This window comes from Rhipicephalus microplus, chromosome 8 (genome assembly GCF_043290135.1).
Source record: "Rhipicephalus microplus isolate Deutch F79 chromosome 8, USDA_Rmic, whole genome shotgun sequence".
NCBI lineage: Eukaryota > Metazoa > Arthropoda > Arachnida > Ixodida > Ixodidae > Rhipicephalus > Rhipicephalus microplus.
Window position 1 is genome coordinate 12,912,344 of NC_134707.1, and position 25,780 is coordinate 12,938,123.

The 25,780-nt window shown below is 42.2% G+C and overlaps 1 protein-coding gene and 1 long non-coding RNA gene across 7 annotated transcripts in view; one reads left to right on the top strand and one right to left on the bottom strand.

Annotated features, from left to right (window-relative positions):
• The window catches only part of LOC142768813 (uncharacterized), a 40,398-nt gene extending 23,687 nt beyond the window's left edge, over positions 1-16,711 (top strand). Inside the window, exon 3 of the long non-coding RNA XR_012885481.1 lies at positions 15,292-16,711. This is a non-coding gene — a long non-coding RNA (uncharacterized LOC142768813). The remainder of the gene's footprint in view (positions 1-15,291) is intronic.
• Positions 371-22,999, bottom strand: LOC119164141 (uncharacterized). Of its 6 annotated transcripts, none has more exons than XM_075871066.1 (6): positions 22,862-22,999; positions 22,406-22,463; positions 21,400-21,533; positions 19,332-19,607; positions 15,347-15,441; positions 371-9,675 (listed from the first exon to the last, which is right to left on the bottom strand). In XM_075871066.1, the coding sequence occupies exons 3-6, from the start codon at positions 21,521-21,523 to the stop codon at positions 9,229-9,231; spliced, it is 942 nt and encodes a 313-aa protein (XP_075727181.1). In that variant the 5' UTR covers positions 21,524-21,533; positions 22,406-22,463; positions 22,862-22,999; the 3' UTR covers positions 371-9,228. The 6 variants fall into 6 exon arrangements, with proteins under 6 accessions (XP_075727181.1, XP_075727179.1, XP_037272148.2 ...); XM_075871064.1 differs by having other exon boundaries at positions 21,400-21,548; positions 22,862-22,998; XM_037416251.2 differs by having other exon boundaries at positions 22,706-22,992.
• Between the last annotated feature and the right edge of the window lie 2,781 nt (positions 23,000-25,780).

Here is a 25,780-nt window from a genome sequence, read left to right on the forward strand (position 1 = left end):
GAAAGCCAAGTATCGTGCAATGCACATGCCATATCTGTCGCCAACAAACCGCTAGTGCTGACGCCAACATGTACTGTCGTTAGATGCACGAGCGAGTTCCAACTTTGAAGAGGATAAGAGCGCAAGCCTTGGCAAATTTTTATATGGATGTGCTTTATCTATGCATATCTCCCCAAAAAACAATGCCACTGCTGCACCTAGTTTATGGAACGATAAAACGCCCATGCCGAAGTGAATTTTCAGACCTAATGATATATACCAGTGTTTCTATTATATCGTCCATGTAGTCATGTCTAAGGAGCTTCCTTTTCGATTATTTTTCTTTCAGTGCTGTATCAAGTAAGTTTGCATGAACACACCACAACATTGCTGTCAGTAAAATGTGAATTTTAATTACTCATTATGGTCTTGCAGAACAATAACAATGCAGAACATGTTGAAAACAATGTAAAACAAAAAAACATCACTGTAAGTGCTACCAACAGAACTTACAATAACAAAACAACGCAAGGCATCTTTCGTGCAATAAAAGAAGGGTTTCTACCATATCATGCTGAGAGACATGACTGGAAAGATTGTAGCACAGAAGTTCATGCGAAGAACATACCAACAAAAATATTTTCATAAAAAAACAAAACCACATACTTACAAGTAGTGCATTGAAGCATCGAAAAAGCTGCAAGTCCTGGTAATAATAATGATCGATATTTGCATATTTCAATGCAGAATTATTGTTTCAAGAACATACAATAGTAACTGGCAATAACGAAACAATGCATTCGATGTGCAATGTGATAAGAGGGATTTCCACCATACAATGTAAAGACTTGCTTGGAAAGACTGTAGCATAGTATAGGCAATATTTTTTGTCAAAAAAGAACCATACACATTGCATTGTTGATTCTTGCACATTTCAATGCAAAATCATCTATCAGCTTTATCTAAAAAATAACACAGAGAACTGACAATAGATTTAACATTCCAAAAGCTAGCTATAAACCTTCCACAATATAAAACATTGCTAATTAGAGGTATTAGTGCATATTACTGTTAAATTTTTACATGATTATTGAGAAGGTGGCTGATGGGAGACAGAACATATCATGTCGCAGATAATACCTGGATTTCAAGTGAGTAGCTATGTCTAAAAGGGGACATAAGATACACATGAACAAACTTATTTAGGTGAAATAAAATTAGCTAGTAATCCCTGAAGCATCAAAAGCATTAAAAGCCACCGTACTCTGATAAGTTATAATGGTCAATAAAATGAACCGCATAATACAGATGGGGAACATATCCAAAATTTATATACAGACGCAAATGTGGAGACAAACAAGAGACCTATAAAGGAGCCCTGCAACACATTTTAAAGTAATAATCAAATGATTCTTTCACACAAGTTCATTGCCTCGCGAATTGACAGCTGCAAAATTTTTCAGAATCCGCAAAGTACGAGCGGAGTTACAGGGATTTGTCACACACTTTAGGCACTGTTGTTCTCAATTCATACCAGTGAGCATGCTGCAAGCCATGCCCGCTTGTCAGTGAGCATCTTTCAGCCACTTTGCATGAAACAAACAAGTATGATGGAAAGAGCAGACAAGGACAAGCGCAATATAACAGCTCTCCAACAAGGCCTGCCAGCAGTTTTGCGTCATTGAGCATTGCGACTTTGAACACTTTCTTATTTTTTTTGTGAACACATGTCTGACTTTCAGTGCGATTGTGAGCATGGTGGGGTAATTCTATAGTGGATATATATCTATCATTATAGAGTACAGCATGGTCAAGTCACGATATCCCTCCGCAGCCACTGCAACTATGTCGCTCACAATGCTTGAATTTATCGATGGCCACAATGTTTTTGCTAATGGCGAGGCCTTTTTGGCTTATGGCTTGATTTGTGGAGAGAAGAGAGAACAATGTGCTGCCAAACCTGAAATTAAATAGTAAATTCCATGCTGCATGGTCTGCTGCAATGTTTGGTTCATGTGCTTGCAGGTGCCTTGATTGACAGTTAGCAGCACTCTTTTACTATAGTCAAATAGTGTTGCAGGGCCACTTTAACGTTTTCCTGATGATTTTCATTTGGAATAAACACAAACAATTGAGTACACAACAAGAAAGAAAAGGTTTATCAAATCTACAGTGTTCACAGCTCACAAGGAACAAATGATAGGACATTCATGTCGCTCGTCATTGAGAAGTTAGCTAGGACACGGTGATTCACAATTATATCGATTCACACTGGAATGTACATAAATTTTTAAACAAGGCACCACATTTTCAGGCACAGCTGGCATTTGCTAACTTAGTCTGTTTTGCCCCACATAATATTGTACGACCTATTATATGTAACAGTGAGATTATGCCCAGCACGAGTTTGTGAGATTAGTTTCAAGTTTGAATAAAATCAATCAATCAATTTTCATTGTGACCAGTTGCATCTGCCACAAATGCATTGTTATATAAATATTTGCTATGTATTATAATCTAGGAGACTGATATTAGTGAGGAGCATATCAGCTTGCCCTTGCTATATGTAATGACCCAATTACAAATTTGTTATTTTGAAGTTTTCAGGTTTCATTGTGTAAATGTGCTTTAGGATAGACTAGTAGCAATGAAACTCGGCCATGCGTATCCCAACACAAATAGGCAGGATGCGTGTACAATTTTGACAAGTTTTGAAGCAGATGCCTCAAGATTCCTCACCACAAATTAGATCAGTGGCACCATGTCATGTGGCTCCTGTGGGCGTGCAGATAAACATTTGAGGCGCTTAATTGATTCCCGATTTATAAGTGTTCTCTCATCAGCCATTTTAGCTGTATTACTGTATTTCCTTTCCAAATGCATTATGATGGAGTCTATAAATGCATAAAATTGACATAATTTGATGCCGTCGTTCTGGTGACGTAATTTGAAATGTTTGTGTTAGACTAAGGTACAGTGTATTTCATAGCAATCACTTGTAATTACAATGTGAATATTTAGCAAACTATTTTACAGCCAAACACACCATATTTCTTTATAAATTGCCTTAAATGACACTCCTAAAGTACATGCTCCAGTTACCCGTCGGCGTAACATTCCTAAAAAGTAAAAAAAATGCTTTGAAATTCTAGTAGAAACGCTCCGTCTGCAACGTCTCTTTAAGCATGGTACTACCTCCACCAAAGTGCTTGTTTGTAGCAAAATATTTCAAGCATGAGAAACGTACAGGGGCTCGGTTAAGATAAGAATGGCTAAGTTACCATTAGCTCAGTGTGCATAGTCTCTGCCTTGCCAATTGTGCACAGAAACAGCAAAAGTAAGTCATGTCTTCAAATTAGAATGCTGTGACGAGAGCTTCGAAGAGTATGAGGCTCCATTGATAGTTTTATTTGGCATGTCTTTATTGTAACTCAAGAGTGTAACAGACCAATATTTTTATGATTCCTAAACTTCAATGAGAGATACTTTGTAAACCTGCACACAACTAAGACAGCCACCCTCACCATGAAAATACTTACAAAGCATGAAATTGAAATAATGTACAAATAAATAAGGTAAAAGGTGTGGCAGATCCCCCAGTGCCAGCTCACTGTAATTTGTTGTGCGAATCACTTAGATCCGTGATGTCGCTCTGACGTCATTGATATTGAAACCCCTTTTTCTGGCTTTGTTGTTAGTAAACAGGGACTTTACTGCACTTTACGAAATCCATTGACTTGACGAGGAAAGTATTAAACATGTCCTTCTTCCTCGATGAACTAAGTGAAAAAAAATGATTCACAATTGATTGAAATTAAGTTTATATGTTAGCGATCACGCTTTGGTGAAAATTTACCCAGTAAAACTCTGCCAATATTTTTATGCCACAATTTGAAGCTCTTTCACCGAACAAATGAGCATACTCCTTCAAAAATTTACCAATGTAAACAAACTGAGCATTTCCCCAAATACATGCATTAAATTCACAATTGGAACTGCTGTATCTCAGTCACAGTTATCACATTTAAACAATGCTAACAAAGCAAAAATAGATCATTTTTTGGCTTCAATGCAATAACACACATAGATCTTCACTGCATACAGACACACAAGATTCAACTCCTCCAGCAATAACCCACAGCGGTACTACAAAAAAAACTCATTTGCAGAGTCTCTACAAGTCAGTTGCTCCTCTCGTACCAATCCCAGCATGAGGGTAAGAAAACGCACTTAGGAAAGGCATACAGTAGACTCCCGAAAATTCAAACTTTGATAATTTATACTTTTGGTTAATTGAAACAAAATGAAATTTTTTGGTTGGCCCTGTATTCTTTCAATGTATTTAAAAGCCTGTTAATTCAAACTCCATCATTTGGTTAAGTCATGCTTTTTGCAGTTCCATGCCAGAAAATATCTGCTGCTTTCCCACTACTACTATTTAAAAATTTGTATGCTTATATAGTACTAACAGTCTAAAAACGAAAAATAAGCTCGCCAGGCTTTCGAGAAAAAAAGCTTTACTAGTATATAAATGTTTGAAACAAAGCACACGTATAGAAGACTGTGATGCTTCAACTAGTGTACAGAGCTTTGTGCTGATGGCACATAGCAAAGAAGCAGTTGGCAATTTATGATTTCTTTATTGGCCATTTACTGCTGATCAGACCTTTTAAAGCCGAGGTTGTTGAGGGGGTTGGCAAAGTAATAAAAAACGGAAGAAAGCCAACAGGTGACGAGACGCCAGGTGTGGGTAAGCGGGACTGCAGCGGATAATGCAGGGGATGTGTTTAATAGGAGCCGTGCAAGTGTAGAGACATCTCAGCTGATAAGCACAAAGCGAGCGAAGGTCACCAAACTGCGCCCGCGCCAACCAATGTCGGTCGCTTCCTGCGACACCCCCCCCCCCCGTCTTTCTTTTTTAGCCTACTTTTTCCTTCATTCTAATTGTCCCTTTATTCCCTGTTCCCCTATGAGTGCGCGAACCCCTCGAGATCACAGCAGAAGATAGCGCCATCAACCAGCGGAAGATGAGTAAAGTGCAACAAAGATGTTTCCAAACAGTGTACGCATATGTAAATTGCGAAAGACTAAGCGACCTAGCTTTTTTTTGCACTACCGCATTTTTTCCTTGTCCCGAAAAAGTTTTCACAAGATTTACCCCGCATAATAAACGCACCCCCCAACTTCGCTCTGATTTTTTTAGAAAAAAAGTGCGTTCATTATGCGAGTAAATACGGTACTTGAAAAAATTTTAAACGAGATAAATTCAATGCCTAATCATACTGTGTGGTGTCAACTCACCCAGAGTCATCTATCAGAGAACTTCTAATAATTGAAACTCCTTGATCGTTCAAACAAACTTTAGACGCCCCTTCGAGTTTGAATTAAGGAGAGTTGACTACATGTGCATTTTACACAAACAAATAGCTGTTGTGACGAAGCTCTCAAAAAAAAAATAATAATGAACCTCTGACAACTTTGAATGGCAAAAAGACTAGGCACAATAAGTTCTGGCACATACAAATAAACACTTCTATTTATACAATAACAAAATTGTATGTAGATTATAAAACACTAGGAGTGCTACTAAAAAAAGGTTTGCGGCTTTGACAACATGAGAACATATCCATACTTCTTCGCTAATTACCAGATCATGCTACGCATGCTTCATAAATTTGCGTGTAGCATATGAAACAATATTACATATGTAAGAAAGCAGCGCCCTCATTCCCATCAGAATAAGACGTGTGCTTTTGCTTTATCATGTGTAAGAGGCAGAAGACACACACAGGAAATGCGTGCAGGCCACTTTGAATGGCCATCACTCCATTGGCACAGAAAGCAATTAGATTTGGCAACGCATTGACCATTCAGTTGCCATGCATCACGACCTGCCAACGGGTCACATCTAGTGACGACAAACGGCACGAACGTGGAGACCTACCGGTCAGACATGTAGTTTTGAATTGTTCCTCAAAACATCCGAAAGGTGCTAGCACTGCAGTCATAATTCAAAGCAACGAGAAATCATTTCACGCTTGCTTTAGCTTCTCATTAAGGCATTTCAGCATGCACTGCACATGAAGTATCTGCATTTTCATAACCATGCCGGAGTTGTGCTTGCTGTGATATTCATTACAATGAACATGCTGTCATGAAATCATATTGCAGTGCAGCGACTACTTGAACCTTCAAATAAAAAGCACTAGAACACATTGCAGCTGGGTCACTTTCGCAGTAGCATTGTGGTCTAGTATGACACGAGTAGGCCAGCGTAATGTAAAGAAAACAAAACACATCATTATTCAGTTTGTCAGACCAGCCAAATGGTGGCAATCAGCAGCAACTTTCATGGACATCACTAAAAGATAACTATTAATAAGTAACAGTTTGCCATGGCATAAATGAATGATTATGTGGCCTCGAGCAGCACCCTTTTTTGTATTCATGAAGAAAACACATCAAACTTGCACTGATTTTATACTTGGATTATTATAAGTTAATGTCACGAAAACTGTGCCACAAACATAAAAATTAGCCAATACTGGCACTCAAATCTAATTGCAACGAAGTCGCATCTTACACGAAAATGTTTGGAACATACCTTTAAATAGAATTATCAGATATAACTAACACTATATATATTGCAAAACTATATTTTATTTACTACGTTGTAAACAATATTTTATTATAACTGGGTTCGTTATTTTGAGGTATGAGTGTAATTGCATTCGTATAAGGCAGTCCCTAATATACAAAAATGTACGACTGTTCTACTAAAAAATAATGTATAGTGTAGACAGGGTAAACTGTAGATTTTATGGCTTGTGATAAATTGTAGATGTGCCTAAGACTAGCCAGCTTGTGAAAATGCGACTATACTTTCAACGGACAGCGTTTTCATAATCCAAGATAGCATCGAACAATTGATAATAAATAACGCGTTCTTAAAAATCATGGGCCAGCACACTAGCTGACAGTGCATACGACTATGGTCACAATATTTTGTCATTTTTTTACTATGAATCAAGGTCTTTCACTATGAATCAATTCAGTACAAAACACCCGTAACCTTAGTCTTTATTATAAAAAAAATCACAAATGTGCCATCAGGCATTTGCCGTAATCATAGCTGATATGGTCACTTGCTGCAACATGCGATAACGGACAGCGCCACTGCTCTTTCACTGGAGGCTGATGTCGCCACAGGTGGCTATAAGGCCCCAGCTGCTAGGCTCACTAAATGATTGTTTTTCTAACCGTTCGAGTGCAGTATTGGCACGCTTGCCCTGATGTTGCTACCACATTAATAAACAACGTTACGTTTTATGTTGGGATCCGTCCTTCACCGACTCCGCTTCCCACACTTACATAATGGTTATTACAACTCAGCAGCTTGATTTTCCTCTCGCGACCCTTCTCCGTGTGTCTATATACATACATTTTTATTTACGAAACTTTGAACGCAACATTTTTACTAATTGCATCACATGGACAGCCTCGCAAGAAGTTTTGCAGTTAAATGTGACCGTAGCACCTCTGTAAAGCAGCCCCGCCGCGGTGGTTTAGTGGCTAAGGTACACGGCTGTTGACCCGCAGGTCGCGGGATCGAACCCCGGCTGCGGTGGCTGCGTTTACAATGGAGGCGAAAATTCTGTAGGCCCATGTGCTCAGATTTTCGGTGCACATTAAAGAACCCCAGGTTGTCAAAATTTTCGAAGTCTTCCACTATGCCTTTTCTCATAAACATATGGCGGTTTAGGACGTTAAACCCCAAATATTATTACTTCCTCTGTAAAGCAGGGTCCTTTTAACGAAGTGCTGATTCATAGGCGACAAAAAGCTCTTGAAGGAGTCTTTAGGAACATTTATATTACAATTTATTTGGATGATGAGCTCAAAAAGCCACGCATCAAGACTTGCCACCGGGCTAAGTTTTGTGGCTGCAAGCAGCATGAGGGAGAAGACTCACAGTCAGGTATGCAGTTTATGGCAAGCGAGTTAGGGGGAGACAGAAGGTTAGGTGGGCAGATGAGATTAGGAAGTTTGCGGGTATAAATTGGCAGCAGCAAACACAGGACCGGGTTAACCGGCGGAGCATGGGAGAGGCCTTTATCCTGCAGTAGTCAGGCTGTGTTTCTTGTGAAGAAGTTGAATGTCTGCATTTTTGCACGTGACCTTGCCTCTCAATGACATGTAAAAGTAGAGCTTTTTGTTTGAAATCACATTTTCATGCTGTCTTTCTACATCATATTTGGGCTGATGAAGATGATGATGATGCAGTTTATAACTGCTACTCAAAACTTCAGAAAGATGCTGGCACAGCATGAGGCATCAAGGAGCAAAAGGCATGGCTCGCGATATGTCAAGCTGTGTTTCTTGTGAAGAAGTTGAATGTCTGCAGTTTTGCACGTGACCGTGACTCTCAATGACATGCAAAAGCAGAGCTTTTTGTTTGAAATCACATTTTCATGCTGTCTTTCTGCGTCCTATTTCGAAGACGCAATTCCCACTGCAAGATCTGTGCATTGCCCTTGTTTGTTTGTAATGTGCAAACATAAAAATGCAAATATGTGGGAATGGCAGAAACCTACACTGTCCAAAATTTGCTTCTGGTTGATTCTCACCCCATCTTTGACAAGTGAAACAAAGGACTGCACCACGTTCAACTTCAGGGCCCCTGACAACCCCTCAAAATGCGAAAAATGAGCACATTATCCTTTTCGGGCATTTCCGATCTTCTTGCGACATTATGATGTCAGCAGGTTCATGTGACCTTGATCGTTTGTTGTAGAAGGGATATCTCGGTTACGCTTGTTTTCTGTTCTACTTTGTCAGGCAACCAATGGTCCCTTTTGTCTTATGTCGCATAACAATATTGCATAATAAACTGATTTCACTTCATTTTGTGCACTTTTAACTGCACAAGCAATGATAACAGCATGTAGCTGAAAAGTGATAAATACAGATCTACTCAACAGTTGAAAAGTGCAAAATCCAGATCGGCTCAAGGCTTAGTGCTGACATTGTTCCTGTGTTTTATGAAGAAATGACTGGCAAGGAGGGGTGAGTGCATGCTCGTGGAAAAGGGTAATGGTGGCGAGAAAGAAACTGTTTTCTCATCTCTGAACTCGGAGTGGTCAGAGGGCTTAGGTTTCGAGGTAGCCTACTGAACATAACACTTCTCCACTCAGATATTGTTTTGGCTAGTAAGCCCAGTGATGTTTTTGACTCGGCACGCACGGCACCTCAAATATTTCCATAGCGTGGCTCACTGTTGGCAGTCCTCCTCTGAGCACTGGGCGAACTGTCCTCAAACGTAGGATTCTGATACGTCAAGTCATCACCATTCCTTCTACCGCTGATGGGTTCTGGGTACCCGCTGTCACTGTCGCCCGGTGGTGGCAATGGAGGGGGCGGAGGTAGCCCGGCCGTCGATCCGTTGAAGTCCGAGCCCTCCGACTCCACTGGCGGGGGAGGCGGAGCCACGGGAAGTTCGCTGTCGTATGCGCGCTGCTGCACGTCGTACACGGGCTGTCGGCCAAAGCCAGGGTTGCTGTACGTCTCTGAGAAGTCGTCCTGGTAGCTGCTCGTCGCCGCAGTTGCCGCCTGCTGCATGTTTTGCAGCCTCCACAGCTGGATGCTCTCGAGGGCGCCGACCAACACGAGAAAGATGTCGACGATCAGAATCGCAACCTGCACCAATAAAACCCATAAACCATAGCTTTGATGCACTCTATATACAATTCATCTCTTCCACGATGCCATGGAGCATGTGCCCTTCCTGTAGCAGAAATGCCATGAAATCCCTTTCAATTAAGCAAGCGTTCATTGTGGCAATACTATCTCTCTCGGCCTCCATCAAAATCCTACTAAAACGGCAGAGGGCACCACAAGAAAATGTAAAAGGCAGATTATGTGCCGACATGCATATGCTAATTGTGTTGACCAGTCTGCAAGAAATAGCAACATACATTGAGGTTTAGATGAATTGAGCTTCCATAATGTTTTTGTTTGACTAAGTGATTTGTTGATCCAACTTAAATTGCTAGCAGACAAAGAATGAATAGCACACACTACAGAGGAACCTAGAGAAGGCTGCAGGGATAGTAATTATTCAATTAGTATATTAACTGCCATTTAGGACAATGTGCTGACCAGAACGTCATGCCACCTCTGCCACCTTAAAAGTTTTTTGGCACACCACTGGTAGCAACTGTAGCTGCAAGGTCTTGGGTGCTGTGACTATGAGTCGCAAATTTCCGATTGTGTCAATATCCACAAATGTTTATTTGCATGGTGTTTTTTTTTTCAGTTTTTTACTGTTTTGGTATAAAGATGGCTATATATATATATATATATATATATATATATATATATATATATATATAGATATAATCAGATTTTCTCTTGATATGAAACTTCTCCGCCAGTGATCTTTAAAAACCTGCTTTATCGGCCACTGGCTTGCAGCTGCAGAGCATGAGGTCACTCACAAGCTCAACATTAAGCAACAACAGCCTGCCAATCTACAGATGGCTCAACAATTGTGTTCTTGCACTGTAGCATGCTTGGGCACATGTGAAAAGGATGTTAGAATCAGCCTGAAGGTCTGAACTTTGAATGAATTCAAATGATTTCAAATGTGCACTAGCTGGTTCTCAGCATTGATCATCAATATACAGTTGGCATTCAATTTCTTGGACGCCCAAAATTCCGGACATGCCCGATTTCTCAGACTCGTCAGCGGCACCATCAAATTCTCCATGGAGTCAATGTGTTAAGAAGTTCCAAATTCCAGACGTTTATAGCTTTCACCATCAGATTTTGTGGACTTTTAACCCTTAACTGCATACTCTAGTTGCTATCGATGCCGCCATTTCGGCTCCCGTACTCTCGAAATCGAAAATGTCTCAATGCAGCACACGGCGTCTGTTGCCAGCCATAGCTTAGGCCGCATGGTGCTGTGCAGTATGTGCTTCGACAGTGGAAAAAGCTACGCTGGTAAATAGTCTGCCGTCTGCATGCTTGCAGACTCGTGGAGAGTGGTTAGGCAACAGGCCCCCCGGAACTGTTTTCGCCATGCTAGCTTCATACTGAACACCAAGATGGCCATCTCGCATGGAGTGGACAGCGTGCATGACAAACTTCCACCCGCCGATGTGTCCTTCGACTATCGCACGTTGCCCGTGCTTCGATTCCAACTGGGATAACCCTTGAGAACTTTGCCGACGATGACAAAAACCTTGAGCTGTGTGTGGAATTGACTGATGACCAAATCGTCTGTCAAGTTACGCAGGATCGCAACGACTCCGACACCAAGATCGAACAGGCAGTGCCTACACAGCCAAACGAGTAAGGAGTTGATGCAAGCACTGACGCTGTCATCAATGTACAGCGACAGCATGACGTTAACATTAATTGAGGAAGACATCCTCGCCGGCAAGCGGAACACCATGCAAACAAAAATACAGTCTACTCCCAATAAACGAAACTCCCTTAAACGAAAATGCCTCATTAACGGAACTAAACGGGCTCATATGGCTGGATTTCTATGTGTTGCGTAGTAAAATTCATCAGTTAATAAAAACGATGCTTATTGGTCACCTACAGTTAAACGGCACAAACTCTAAACACAGCATAGACTTGCTCAGGCCAAAGGTAGTCTAACAATCATGGCGACACTTCGAGACAAGCCAATCCAGTAGCCATTCTCGCTTGTGGTGGCTGTGGGACATGGAGGAAGGAAAAATTTGCTGTGGGAGCCGAGTCGGCGAGTCAGTTGTGTGTTAGGCCTATTTGTGCAGCTAAGTGAGGTGGATCACGGTGTTATTTCAGCCCGATGGAAAGGAAGCAGCCACACCATGCACTCTAGCTTGAAAAAGAGCTGCAAATTCTTCAGAAGCTCGATCGAAGCGGCGTGCCCTAAACGGAGGTGGCGATGAAATACAACATCCTGAAATTGACGCTGTCGCGGATCTGCAGACAGAGAAAAGATTGAAGGCGCTTTAAAGAATGTGACCTTTACATCTAAACAGATGTGTATACGGACGACGCCTTATGAACAACTAGAAAAAGTTCTTTTTCTGTGGTTCAAGATTGCACGGAATTCCAATTTACCCATAAGCGGACCAATTCTCAAGCAGAACGCTTGAGAGATCGCCTGCAAATGGGTGTTGAGAACTTCGTTCTAAGTGATGAGTGGCTCAGCCGCTCCAAATCATGACATGGCCTAGTCTTCAAAGCAATCTCAGGTGAGAGTGCTGCAGTCAACAGGCACATTTGCAGTGACTGGCAAAAGGGGTGGCTGAAGAAAATTTTGATAAGCCACGAGATGTCTTCATCGTCGACGAGATGGGCGTTTTTTATAAGGCACTTCCATCAAAGACTCTTACCTTCACAGACGAAGCCTGTAGTGGAGGAAAACGCAGTAAAGATCGCATCACTGTGCTGGTGGGTGCAAACATGACAGGAGATGAGAAATTGAAGCTGCTGGTAATAAGAAATTCAAGGCACCCACGTTGTTTCAAAGGCATTCCGACACCTCCCCGTTGCATACAAAGCGAACGGAAAAGCGTGGATGACCATGGCCATTTTTGAAAACTGCCTACGGGAAGAAGTCACAAGATTTACAAGGTAAGGCAGGAAGATGTCTTCATTGTGAATGATTGCCCAGTCCACGGTCAGGTTGAAAGACCCCAAGCCATCACTCTGGAGTTTTTGCCAGCCAATGCAACGGCACTGATCCAGCCGATAGATCAAGGGGCTATTCAGAATATTAAAGTTCATTACCGCAGACAATTGCTCCATCGAATGCTGCTTTGTCCAGAGAGCGGAATATGCTAGAGCATAGGTTTATTGGAAGCCATCCACAATTTGGCTCATGCCTGGGAGGAAGTGAAGGCAACAACAATACACAGATGCTTTCATTATGCTGGCTTTCAAGTGCAAGAAGCAGTACCTGATGAAGAAGAAAGCCCTGCTGATGCCGACATTGAGGCAGTATTCAGTGAGGTCGTGCCCTCTGCCACTTTCACGTTGCAGGACTACGAATCAATTGATGAAAATGTTTGTACCTGTCATGAGGAGACTGTTGAAGAAATGATAGCCAAAGTGAATAATGAGGATCAACCTTCCAGCGATGAATGTGATGACAATATTGCCAGTGCAGTGGTGCCACCAGACCAATCAGCCAAAGAGGCTGTTGAACATTTGCAGCGCTATTTTGAGCATGAGGCTTGTCCAGAATTTCTGGCTAGTTTATCAGGCATGGGTGCGCACCTTGTGAAAAAACAACTCAAGCTTGCCAAACAAACCAGCCTTCACTCCTTTTTTTTCTCCTACTCATCCTCAAGAGTAAGGTGAGGTTTGTGCAATTTGAATAAAATTTTTGATTCACTAAATAAGTGTATTTTGCTTAAATGAAACTTCTGATAAATGAAACAGTTTTATGGATCTCCTTCAAGTTCCGAGTTGACTGTAAGTTACTTTTTTTTTGCACCTAAGAGTTTACATACAAATGTGGTAGTGCCGTCCGCATAGATTTTTGTTTTTTCTTTTGGCTCATTTTAGAGCCACTTAAATGATGCATTAGTTGAGTTGCAATGTGAACCCTGACCCCAATGCCGCGACCCTTTGCATCCGCAAAAAATACCTATTAAAAAGTGTGCTTTTGCTCACGCTTGTTTTTTCGGACTGCCCGATTTTCTGGATGTTTTCATGGTCCCATGAGGCTCCAGGAAACCAGAGGTCGACGGCTTAGCTCAAAATTGAGAAGCGTCAAAAAACTGTTAGGAAAAGTTTCCCCTAACGTCAAACAGTGCAATGGAAAGGCACACTATTTAACCAGTTTGCTATAATCATAATCAGCCTAGCTAATGTCCACACGACAAAAGTAAATCAGCCAACCGCCAGGTCAGTGGCCACCATTTCCTCTCGGTTGATTCTATTCCTCCCTGCCAACCTTCCAGTTTCATTGCACTGCCTGTTGACTGACGTGCGGTCGAAGCCACATACAATGGCTCTGAAAGGAATTAGACCCAATGTAGTATATGTACTTCACTGCACAATGATTGTTTCTTTTGCTACCAGTAAGCTTCAGTGTATCACACTACTGTGTTGCAACAAAGCTTACCAAATTAAATCTTCCACTATGAAGTGCGAATAAGATAGCTGCACATGCCATCTACGTTCTAGGATGCACACCTTGCTTACTTTGCCTCTATTCATATATAATATATCAATAGGAGAAATCTGCTAAGATGAATATAAGCGCCTGATTAACACATTTTATTCTTCTCATAGACTGAAAGTACGAACAGCACAACCTAGAAGTAGTTACAGCGTAACTACTGAAGTGAAAAAGCAAAGATAGAAAGTAGCACTTTTTTCTATCGTTGTTTTTTCACTTCTGTAGTTATGCTGTAACTACTTCTAGGTTGCGCTGTTTGTACTTTCAGTTATGTCCTACCAACCTGCCGAAGTTTTCACACTTCTAAATTTCTCATGAGTTTCGCAAATGTAACAATTGTATAGGAGTAATATGTACATGCTCATCTTGAAAGTGTAAAAGAAAGCAAAATAAATAAATGATGAAGATCATTAAGCTTAATGAGAAATTTATAAACATTGCTACAACGTGAAATATGCTCTCACAAGCAGGAAGATAGTCGGTGACTGCTGTGGGCGCTACAACAGCATAAAAAGGAACATAGGGGTTTCTTTGAATTACGATTGTCAAAACTGAGCACTGCCTAACAAGAACAATTCGTTGATTACAAGAATGGTTAGAAATCCTTAGAATGAAGGCTTAATTGTCGCTAGTTTTTATTGCAAATCTATCATACTGAGTATGTTTTTCTCTCGTAGCACATTAAAGAAAGAAGCATATCAAAAATTTAGAGTACTCCTACTCAAACAACGAGCTCCAGTGCTAAAGAGAACAGTGCTTTTTATTACAGTTATCAGGCATTATTACTACTTACTGCCAACCCTTTGCAATCATTCTTTGTCAAGACTGCCATCGACTGGAACAATCTTTTCTCTGACATCACCCTTCACATCAGCCATACTCACTTCAAGAACTCTGTTGAGGCACACTTTGTAAATATTACCTATCTTGTTTCTTTCTCTCACTCCTCATGCAAAACCCTGTGTACAGGATCCTTGAAGTATTTTAAATAAATAAAACTCTCGTGTTAATAGGTATCAATGTTATTAACTAGGTTGGTGAAAGTAGATGCTACCGTGAGCGTATTGCGGAAGGTTGTATCGCCTTTCGTTGAAATGGTTTTCAACTGCTTTCCTGCGCAGAAAATCAACCAGCACTGTTGGCGCAGAAGTCGAGAAGGCTGGCATGGCACCCTACCTGAATCCAGAATGCCCAACCTTGCTGCACTTGATAGTAGGCTGGCTGATCCGTGCCCATGCTGCCGAGAACCACCACGACTACCGCAAGGATCACTGGAATGAAAAGAACAAACTGTTTGTTGCAGTGACGGCATATGGGAAATTACATTCCCACCAAGCAGGTACCACAGTTTTAGCGTCTAGCGCACAAAACTGGAATCAAGTGACAACTCGCAAAGGCAGGGGCAAACTCCTAACATATTCACTTTCATACCCTCACTTTGACATATAAGACGGGCGTGTGAATAGCAGTTTTTTGGGTGCAAGGCAAATTTGAATACTGAAGTTTGAAAGTGGAATGAATTGAATAATTTTGAAATCTTCTGATACATTGAAGTGGAATTACAGAAATTTCAGAGCACCCTTAGAGATATTTTTAGGTTGCAACATGACAGTGTTTTTTTTTTTTCTGCTAAATGGTGAAGCATTGGAGGGGTGGTGTTCTGCACTTTTTGCAGAACGAGGCAATCCAGAGGCCGAGTTGTATTTATTTACACGGTTAGGTTCGAAGAGGTATCGACTACAATTTACATGTGAGAGACAAAAATGCAACTTCCTCAACCTCCTGTCCTCCAACTTCTGTCGAGGCCTAACTGATGTGGCAGACAAACACATATTCCCTTCGAGTCCACAGTTCCTACTTTGCCCCACAAACGTCAATGATAAAAACACCATAAGTTTCAGACATTGAAAATTTTCAGCACACCTGATTTTACGGACTTTCTACAGAAATTTAAGATTGTAAAAGATTGTAAATGGCAGTAAGTGAGCCCCTTCCTTTGCCGCGTCCGTCATCTTCAAGCTAGAATTAGCCTTTCTTTTTTAAGTATTACATTTGCAACCGTAGCAGTTTGAAAGGCAGCTTTGCCGCAAAGCCACAGCGTGATGGGATAAGGCACAATAAAAATGTAAAGGGGCCTCTGTCAAAGACTGTATTTATCGTCAGAAGTTTGACTACTTCGAATAGCCAAATTTCAGTGCAAATCGAACCGAATAGCAAACACAAGTCGTAATTTATTCCGAAGTCAAATATTCACACACTTCTTTATATGAGGGTTTGATGACTGCATTTGCCAATTCTACATTAGCAATGATGAACTGTACAAAGTAAAAGCTAGATAAAACTATACCACTAGGCAATGATTTGTATTGCTCTTTTTGCCAAATCACTCATGACTTGTCATTAAGCTAACTTATCTTTTCCTTTTTAAGTTGACTGATGGTGAACATACGCACATGTCCCCAATCTAGTGATAATCACGGCTTGTATTAGCATTAACGTGAAAGCCTTTGATGCCACATCAAACCTGGAAATTGATCATCAGCCTCTGCCTTTCTCTCACTGCATTCGCATGAATATCAGTGATGCAAAATATCATCACCTGGTGACATCACTGTGTTATGTCATCATGACATGTCACAGATCATCAAAACTTGCGGCATCTGCACGACATCACCATGAGACAGCTTGATGACATTATCCTGTGACACAGGAACCTGTGACACATTATCCTGTGACATTATCCTGTGAACACAGCATTCACTTTTGAACCACCTTAAGCCCAATGACACATATGCGTTACAACATCTCAGTGTTGGAGGCGGAAATGTTGTAGGCCCGTGTACTCAGATTTGGGTGCACGTTAAAGAACCCCAGGTGGTCGAAATTTCCGGAGCCCTCCACTACGGCGTCTCTCATAATCATCAGTGGTTTTGGGACGTTAAACCCTACATATCAATCAATCAACATCTCAGTGTGTGGCAACACGCCACTCACTGACATGTGGGAATGTGTATGTGTTGGGGCTTAAGATGACTCAACAGCAAAAGCCGTGTTCTGTAGACACATGCAGGCACATTGTAAGACATGTATGGTTAGGGCTTTAGGCGAAAGTGTAGGGGAACCTGTGAGTCTTTTTCTTGTGTCAGTTCCTCACTGATCATTGATTAAGCAAGAGAGAGGAAGTAAAAAGAGGAAAGGCAGAGAACTTGACCACACGAGCGTCTGGTACACGAGCGTCTGGAGAGTCAAGTAGTACAGTCAGTCAGTCACTGAGAGGAGCTTTTCTGACCAACGTCGCTTCAGAATTCAGACATGGCTGGGAAATTGCGGTCTCGAAAATGGTAGTAGGTGATCTGTGGGGACTAGTGGAGCGCTGAAAACACTGGATTGAGAACCTCCGATAGTTTTATGACAGTTTGAACTGTCGGAGTACTTAGCTTATTCAAAAGTATAAATATGGTGTCCAGGAGAGATCCTAGCGTTGCAGAGATGTCCTGGTATTTTTCAGGCAAAGCGTGGGGAACCAGGGGAACCAATTCGGTCAATGTTGGCTTGGTCTGCTGCGACCGTTCCATTTGCAGTATATTGCACACTGGCTTTCATTGTGGTTGTGATTCTGGCTGTGGCTCTAGCTGCAGCTTTGCTAATGCCAGCCAAACATCAGTATCCATGTGCTTTGGTGTGGTCCTGTCCTCAGAAATTGATGGCGACAAGTAGGTCTAGGAAGCAATGGATATTGTGTCACCTGTGAGCTATGTGTCACACATTCCCTTGATCCATTACGGAGTAGGGAGCGCCACATTCTGACAGCAACAGCTTCCCAACGAGATGACCGGTCTCGCACCATCTGCTGAAGAATTTCCTTTTGTTATTGTAATCTTGGGGCAGTTATTTGTCAAAGCATCGTGGGACCTGAGGCAATGGCAGCACTTGAGTACCGTGGCGACTCAAGAGTCTGCAGCGCGTGGTTCGGCGTAGCGCGAGCAAATCATCGTGCTCTGACACACGGCGTTCACGTGTCCGAACCTACAACATTTGTGGCATTGATGAAGCCTTGGGATGAACGATCGTACAGGATGCCGAATGGGGCCTACCATCACATGTGAGGGCAGAGATTCATCCTTGAATGTTAATTTTATATAGAAATATGTGCCCATGCGAGCCATATGTATGATATCAATGCCATCGACCACTGGCTTCACAAAACTGGTCAAGTCTGTGTTTGAAACAGAGATGTCGATCGACATCGTAGATGACACCAATAGTGGTACCACGGCTCAATGGGAAGTACAAGTGAATTTTTATGCCATCGAATTCCATAATTTGACTCGATGTGCTCAGTGCAGTTTCATGTGCAACGTTGATTGCAAAAACAATTTTGTGTGAGTTAACTCTCACGACCCTTTCTTCATTTGGCACGGCCGCCTCAAGAAGCATGGAGAATTATTTTCTGTTGAGTCGCCTGAAGTTACCGGTAGCAAGCTCTGGTACAAAAATAATTGTACGGATTGGTGTCTTTTGAATAGATATCATGACATTTATTTATTTATTTATTTATTTACAGGTTCTGCAGGCCTATACTTAAGCACTAGCAGAAAGAACCTGGTGTTCTGGCTTTTCACCTTAGGGCTTTGTATGAGTTGAAAGGAAGTCCTCATTAGACCAGTCTTCACTGCTGAGCCAGTGGACACTGGTGTCGCCTGTGTCTGTGGCGCTCCGGAGCCCATTGTACTTCCAAGGACTGGTGCCACGGACGCTGCCATTCTTGGCGAGGGCTAGGGAATGTTTATATTTGCACTAGCTTCAGAACGAGACTGAGATATAGCGGTGTGCACATAAATAGTAAAAAACCAGGAGATCCGTAGTCGCAAGGGTTCTGCAAAGCAAACATTTAGTCCTTGATGATGCAATGTACCATAGTGAGTACTGGGGCTGGCTCCTGGAGTTTCTGCACAAGGTAGTGAAATGGAATACCAACATGCCCGAACTCGTGTGACTTCAACGTACCACAATGTCATGTTAACTTTAAGCTTTTGCAGAACTTGACCAAAGAAGAGCGGTATGTCAACCAATTAGCAGCATCTGCCCAGATGAGGTCTACGCTTGAGAAAGGATTCAAAACTGACCGCTGCACTCAACATCAATAGGTCTCAAGACTCACGTGCAATGACAGTAACAGTAGTCTTGGCCAAGCACAGAAACCGGATGTCGAGGCACCCATCTTCGATGTTCCGAATGGATTGGACCACCCGTATGACGATGAGTGGAAGTGCCCCGAACAGTACGAGCAGGTGGACGATGGCCAGCGCTCCCGCGGCCGTGCTTAGTCCAGTCAGCCTCAGGTACGTGATGGGAGCCTCACAGTCCTCAAAGAAAAATGGCACATGCTCGCTGCAGACGAACCACAGCCCAAAGTGCCCGCGCTCGAGAATGGCTCCTGCGGCAGTGAGGACAGGGGGATAGTGCAGCAAAGCGTAAGAAGCAACACTTGTTGTTCAACTGCAATCTGTTTCATACATCAAGTGCAACACTATAGAGCAGGAGTTTCAAAATCGCCTCAACCAGCAGGCCTCAGTGCTGCTAAATGTAGTCCTTCAATAGGCCTGCGACAATGGAAAAAATTGCCACTTGAAAAAAAAAAAATGCTTTTTTCATGTCTCATATATGAGTCGTTTCTGAATGGCACTTAGAGTATATATTCGAAAAAATTTATATCATTCTCCAGCACCACTGAATTAGGATATAAAATTCAGCGAGTTTGTATAGATTCATGCTTAGGACTGTACAGTGTTCAAAAGAAAGGACAAGGGACAGAAGATGCTGTGTGCATTTCTGTCCCTTGTCTTTTTTGTGAGAACTGCACAGTCCTAAGCAAGAACCACTGAAGCCTCAATGCCGATCGTAAAAAAGTAGTTATTGTGCCACGGTTATTTAGCAACATGTGGTAACACCACACCGCAAGCCCTTGCGGTGTGGTTGCTGCCACTGTGCATGCGTAGTAACGCGAGCTGTGCTTAGCACTTGCAGTCCGCCCGCAGAAAATTCGAAATAGCGTGCAGCCCATGCCACCCACAAGGCGCTAGTGTCGAGGCTATGGTGTAGCTACGATCACGCATTCGGGTCTAACACTGGTATGGCACCCGCTACATCTGCTAATGCTATTCTAAATCTGTCTATTGGGACATACACTGACAAACACGACAGGACAAATGGTTTTAGATGATCCCATGCCTTCAGGTATATATGTCCAAATTAGTGCCTTTCATTTCATAACTTAAAGAATTTCATTTTCACTCCAAATTGAAAAGAGAAAAAAAATAACAGCTGTAATCGGCTACACAGGGCCTCAATGTATGCAAATGCAACAACAGGCCAAACGAATTCATCAGTGACAAGAGACAAGTTCTAGGTCCACAAGTGGAAAAAGAAATTACATTTACCTGATTTGGACACATTGAATGCTGTAAATATAGGCGTCCAAGGCAAATCAATTAACCATGTTTTTAATATGAAAGATAGTATGCCAACTTTAGAAAGATATTAGGACCCATGTAAGTTTCTGATGGTAGATTATTTGTAAGGGATCCGTAAAAGTTGTTGGACTAACTTGGCCATTATGAGAAGTCTAGCCTATGAAGTCAGAGAAATTCGTGACTAGTGTAGCAATGAAAACAAATGTTAGTGGTGAATAATAGGGGTTAATCATTAGGACACTTTTCTTGTCTTGTGACCTGTTTTGAAAGTTATTTTCGACTATTTCACAATGAATAAACCTCTCTGGTGCTGCTTACTTAAAAAAATCAGTCATACAACTAGCCACGATGAACTAGTTGTTGCGATACTACACTGCTGACACGAAGGTGGCCGGTTGAAACCCCAGCTGTGTCGGCCACATTTTGATGATGGCGAAACGCTAGTGGCCCGTGTACTTTGATATAGGTGCAGGTTAAATATCCCAAGGTAGTCAAAACCTTTGAAGCCGTCCACTACGGCATACCTCAAATGGGATCATAGTTTTGGGATGCCACACCCTCCAAAATTAATACAGAAACATCAATCCTGGAAGTTTTACACTGTATTCTGCTATCAACCATGCATGAGCAATCTTTGCTAGTACGGCAGGGGCAGCAACACAGAAGAAAGAAATAAAGAAGTGTATCATGCTAACCTATATGGCAAGATGTTGAAATATTGGAAAGACAAAAATTGTGGCAACCATAACAACTAACCTTGATCGGTCTTCGCGACGAAGGTTCCCCAGTATGATGGAGGCAGGGAGACGAGCTGCAGGACAATGTTGATGAAGCACAGGATGGCCTGGCATCCCGGCAACAGAGCGGCGCCCAGGTTCATATTGGCACTCCTGAACATTTTACATCTGCAATTCATGTAAACAGCGAGGCCTTTAAAGTTTTGACGTGGAGCTGTCTCAATATATAATCAAACGTGATAATGATCTTCACTGTAGCCCTCTCTAATATGGGCAATGACATAACCTTTCTGAGTATATTTTTTTGAGGACACCTGACACCAGCAACTAAATATAATATGCAGTTCCTTAAAATGCATGCTCGCGCATGCATAAATGTGTATGTGTGCACAAGTAAATTTGGATGTTATGCCTCGCCATTAAATGATTGCATGCCAGTTAATTGTGCCACCATTTACACAAGTATTACACACACATTACAATGCAGTAAAATGTGTTCAGGAATAGGCAGAACCAAGAAATGGAATTTAATAAGTTTAAATCAACGCAAGGAAAGGCAAGTAGCTCACTGCACTTTCTATAACTACGTATGTATATACATCAGCATTTTTTCTCATCGACAAGGTCCCCCAAGTTATCTTATTTGAAACGATTACTCTGAAATGACACTTCATTTCGTGGAGAAAAATGTTACCTCATAGAATGCTAGAGCTAACGAAGAAAACAAAGTATCTGAACATGATACAATGCCTACAAGCCTGCTATAGCGTAGCAAAAAAAGCAGTAAACCAAATTGAGAACACAACATAGATCCCTTATGAAACAGTTTCTATTAAGTTAGAACTGTGAAGTACGTATGAGGGTACATGAATTGTGATGTATGAATATGAAGTGCTCAGCCAGCCTCAAAAGTTTGTAAGCCACAATCGTGTTTAACAACAGATGTGTATTTCAGTGGTCGGCCGAAGACTCTCAAAATAGAGTACGTCAAGCATCGCAACGACACACATGGATCTCGTACATACCCAACTCGTTGAAAAGTGAACCGACTCCTTCCTTCTCCTCTCTGCCGTCTCTGTCATCCTGCGGTCACACCAAAACAAAACCAGCCTGCACACAAGATCACGGGCGTAACAAAACACGATCGCGCACATTTCGCACTGGCAAAACAAAAACACGACACAAGATGCACGAGAAATCGACCAACCGCGCGTTTAGCGCACTTAGGCGCACCAAAGTTTTCGCAGCTCCTCTACTACAAAGGGATCAATAGATCCTCCGAAAGATAGCGTAAACTTGGAGTTATTCGTGCGATTGGTCCTTACCGACAGGAGTACAGCCAACGCACACCTCTCCATCCAAATAAGACCACAATTTTGATCCCACGAACACCCACATTACTCCGGAAAAGCTTTCGCCCGATACGATCACTCAAGAAACGCGCTTGAACGAGAAACGCGAGCGCTGACAACACGATTTACCGGCCGTGCGCTCGCCTCGCGTCGTCGAAATGCCGCTCGATCGACGACGCTTGGCGAGCGAAACCAACGAAGTTTGATTTCAAAGTTGTGACCTCCATTCACCCAGTCACGCAGCCTCCGCAATCGCTCTCTGCTTGGTCTTTTCTCGCGCGCGCCGATGGTGTGCAAGTTTGCTACTAGATGGCGCCGCTTTCGTTACCGGTGCTGCAAGTACTGCTGGCATCGGTTGTGGTGGTTTTCTTTGCCGCCCAGAGGTTTGGCCCGAATGTTGTGGCCAGGAATCGGGTGGGAGGGGCGAGGAGTGAGGCACTTCATCATGCCTTCGGGTATGTTCGTGTGTGTGTTTTGTGAATGCGTGTATGTGTAAACATGAAGTACTGAAAAATTTCAAGGGGCAGGGATTGAATTAGGTGAACCTTTGTTGATTCAATTACCTCCAACACCCGAAATTTCCATGATTGTGACGTCAAGCGTGAACATCTCACCAAAAGATTAATAAACATGTAGAAAAAAAAGGGTACATACAAACTTCAATCACCTGGTTGAGATGTTTCCACGCTGATTGGACGCGTTTAGTTTTGCTTTAGTTTTACCGAGGATAATTTATGTCAAATTCGTCTTTGGCGCACTCTGCGGCGAATGAACGTTGTCCTTCAGGAATACGGCGGAGCCTGATGTCATACGCCTACCATTACTTTTTTAATTGAACGTGCGCCTAGATTACATACGGCGGTGACCTCGATATACTTTCTAACTGGTATGTGCGACACCCCAACAACGCGCTTATGCTGCTTGCGTTGCTTGCCGCCCACCTCCCGCGAGAAGACGGTGAATGAGTTATATGTGTTCAAAAAGGTTTAGGCGCGACGCCAAGCACAAGTGAAAAGTTTTGTTTTTCTCCGATTTTAGTGGCTCTGCATTTTCTTCTCAAAGTGTGCCGGGCATTGCGAGTCAAAGAGCTACCGTAAATATTTGAGGAAATGCTGATGGTTCATTTGTGTATGAACTCGTAAACTTATCCTGTTGTGTATTCCGGTGTATTGACGTATTACGTATGATTTAGTATCTAGCAGACAAGAGGCTGTTGTGAATAATCTAATTCATTCTAAATTGATGAATTAACCTAGCAGAATGCTATCGTCGTAAGCTTTTTCATGGTATTTTCATTCCTACGCAAGCAAATGATGGTCCAATTCTTGCTCTTGAATTCGTAACCACCAGCACTTGAATATAGTGTACCGTTACCGAACGTCATACCAAACGTTGGCCCAAAAAAAAAAATATTTTGAAACTTGCTATATGTTATGTTTCTGACTCCATTAGGGAAAAAATATTTTTTCGCAAGGAAAGTTAAGTGTTCTTTTGTAGCTTGTAATCGCCTGAATTTCGCGGCAAAAGTGGTGCTCCTGGTATCGCGGAACTTGGAAGTCCTCAGACCGGCTGGTCGAAACGAGTGGTTCAAGTCCAGGCCCTGTACGTTCTGCTCGACATACGTGTGCGCAGGATTCCTCTTCAGACTGGGCGAAGGTTCGTCGACCCTCCTCCGTAATACGTAACTGTATGGGACAGACTTTGTACCCCTTCATCCCTCTCAGGTCAACATGTAAGGGACAGCCCCAAAAAATGTGGCACGGTTTTCGCGAAGAAGATTAGAATAAAAAAAATTAATGGATTTTTTATTCTGAAAAAAAAAAACTTTGAAATAGAATATAAAAATCGCTTATATACGAATGAGAGCCGAAAAAATCGCTAATTATTTTGCACAGTGAGAATAAGTGCAACTATGGATGAAAACACATATTCACTTTTTAACAATCTTTCAGGGTAGTCTCCATTCAAATGAATGACTTTTTTGAGCATATAATTAACATTAGCTTCATGATGTGTGCTCGACTCCAACGATCAAGTACTCGGTCATCGACGCATGCTATCAATGAACGACAAACACACCATTGGTGAACGAGATCATCACTAAAATTAGGGTATCTGCAGGTGAAATACAAATAAACCCAACAAACGCGACAATCGACGAAGAAGTTCTATAAAAGTGACTTGGCAAAAAAAAAGCATTATTGGTGTTTCGGGCGCGTGCATAAAGAGCGGGACCGGATGATTCCCACTTATTTTTTTTTGCTCTCCTTCTATCTTCATCCCTCCTCTGTCTTTTATTCCCATAACCCCATCCCCTCCGTAGAGCTGTTCAGGTATCCTCCTATGCGCGAGAGACAGTTACGGCATGGCACTTTTATACTCTTTTCCTTATTCAAAACCACTCTGTCTCCGCAGGACGGTCTGGAATTGCCGCAGTCTAGATCCAAACAAGCATGCGTTGTGATCCTGAAACGACTGCTGAATTTCTCGAATCACATTTATAACCGACAGCGTTAAACTTGGCGGAGAAACAGATCTAGCCTGCAAACCTTAACCACATGAACGCACGTGGAGGTCGCAGTCTACGTCATGTTTGGCCTTGGTCGCTTGCCTTTCTCGATCCCTGATGATGGCCCCGGATTCACGGACGCCATTGAATATGCAAAATGCAGTCACGCGTCTTCTGCGCGTCGACCTTTTTGGGACGTGAAGGTCCTGCTTCCCGCGTCACTTTGATCACTAAAACTCTCAAGGAACTGTGCCCTTGTCTTCTTCTACGGCGTTTCTTTAATGAAAGTTGGTCACGCAGTGGCAACAATGATTAACAACAAAGGTCTACTGGTCGTTTATTAAAAATCACCTCCAATGCTCTAAATGCCGTTGTGTAAAGCGAAAAATCGCAGCATATCCATCGAGTGAATGATTATTGGTAGAGCGAAGCGTCCATCAGTCCGTCCGTGTTTTTTTCGTTCGCCTATTCATTCTTGCTTCCATCCGTCCATGCGTCCATCCATATGTTCATTCATTCGTGTGACCGTTGGGGCATCC

Coding starts and splice junctions, on each gene's coding strand:
- LOC119164141 (XM_075871064.1), bottom strand. CDS start 21,541: ATGTTCAGGAGTGCCAATATGAACCTGGGCGCCGCTCTGTTGCCGGGA. Junction 15,442..19,331: donor TACTGTTACTGTCATTGCAC/GTGAGTCTTGAG, acceptor TTTTCATTCCAG/TGATCCTTGCGGTAGTCGTG. Junction 9,676..15,346: donor GTTGGGCATTCTGGATTCAG/GTAGGGTGCCAT, acceptor TTATTGGTGCAG/GTTGCGATTCTGATCGTCGA.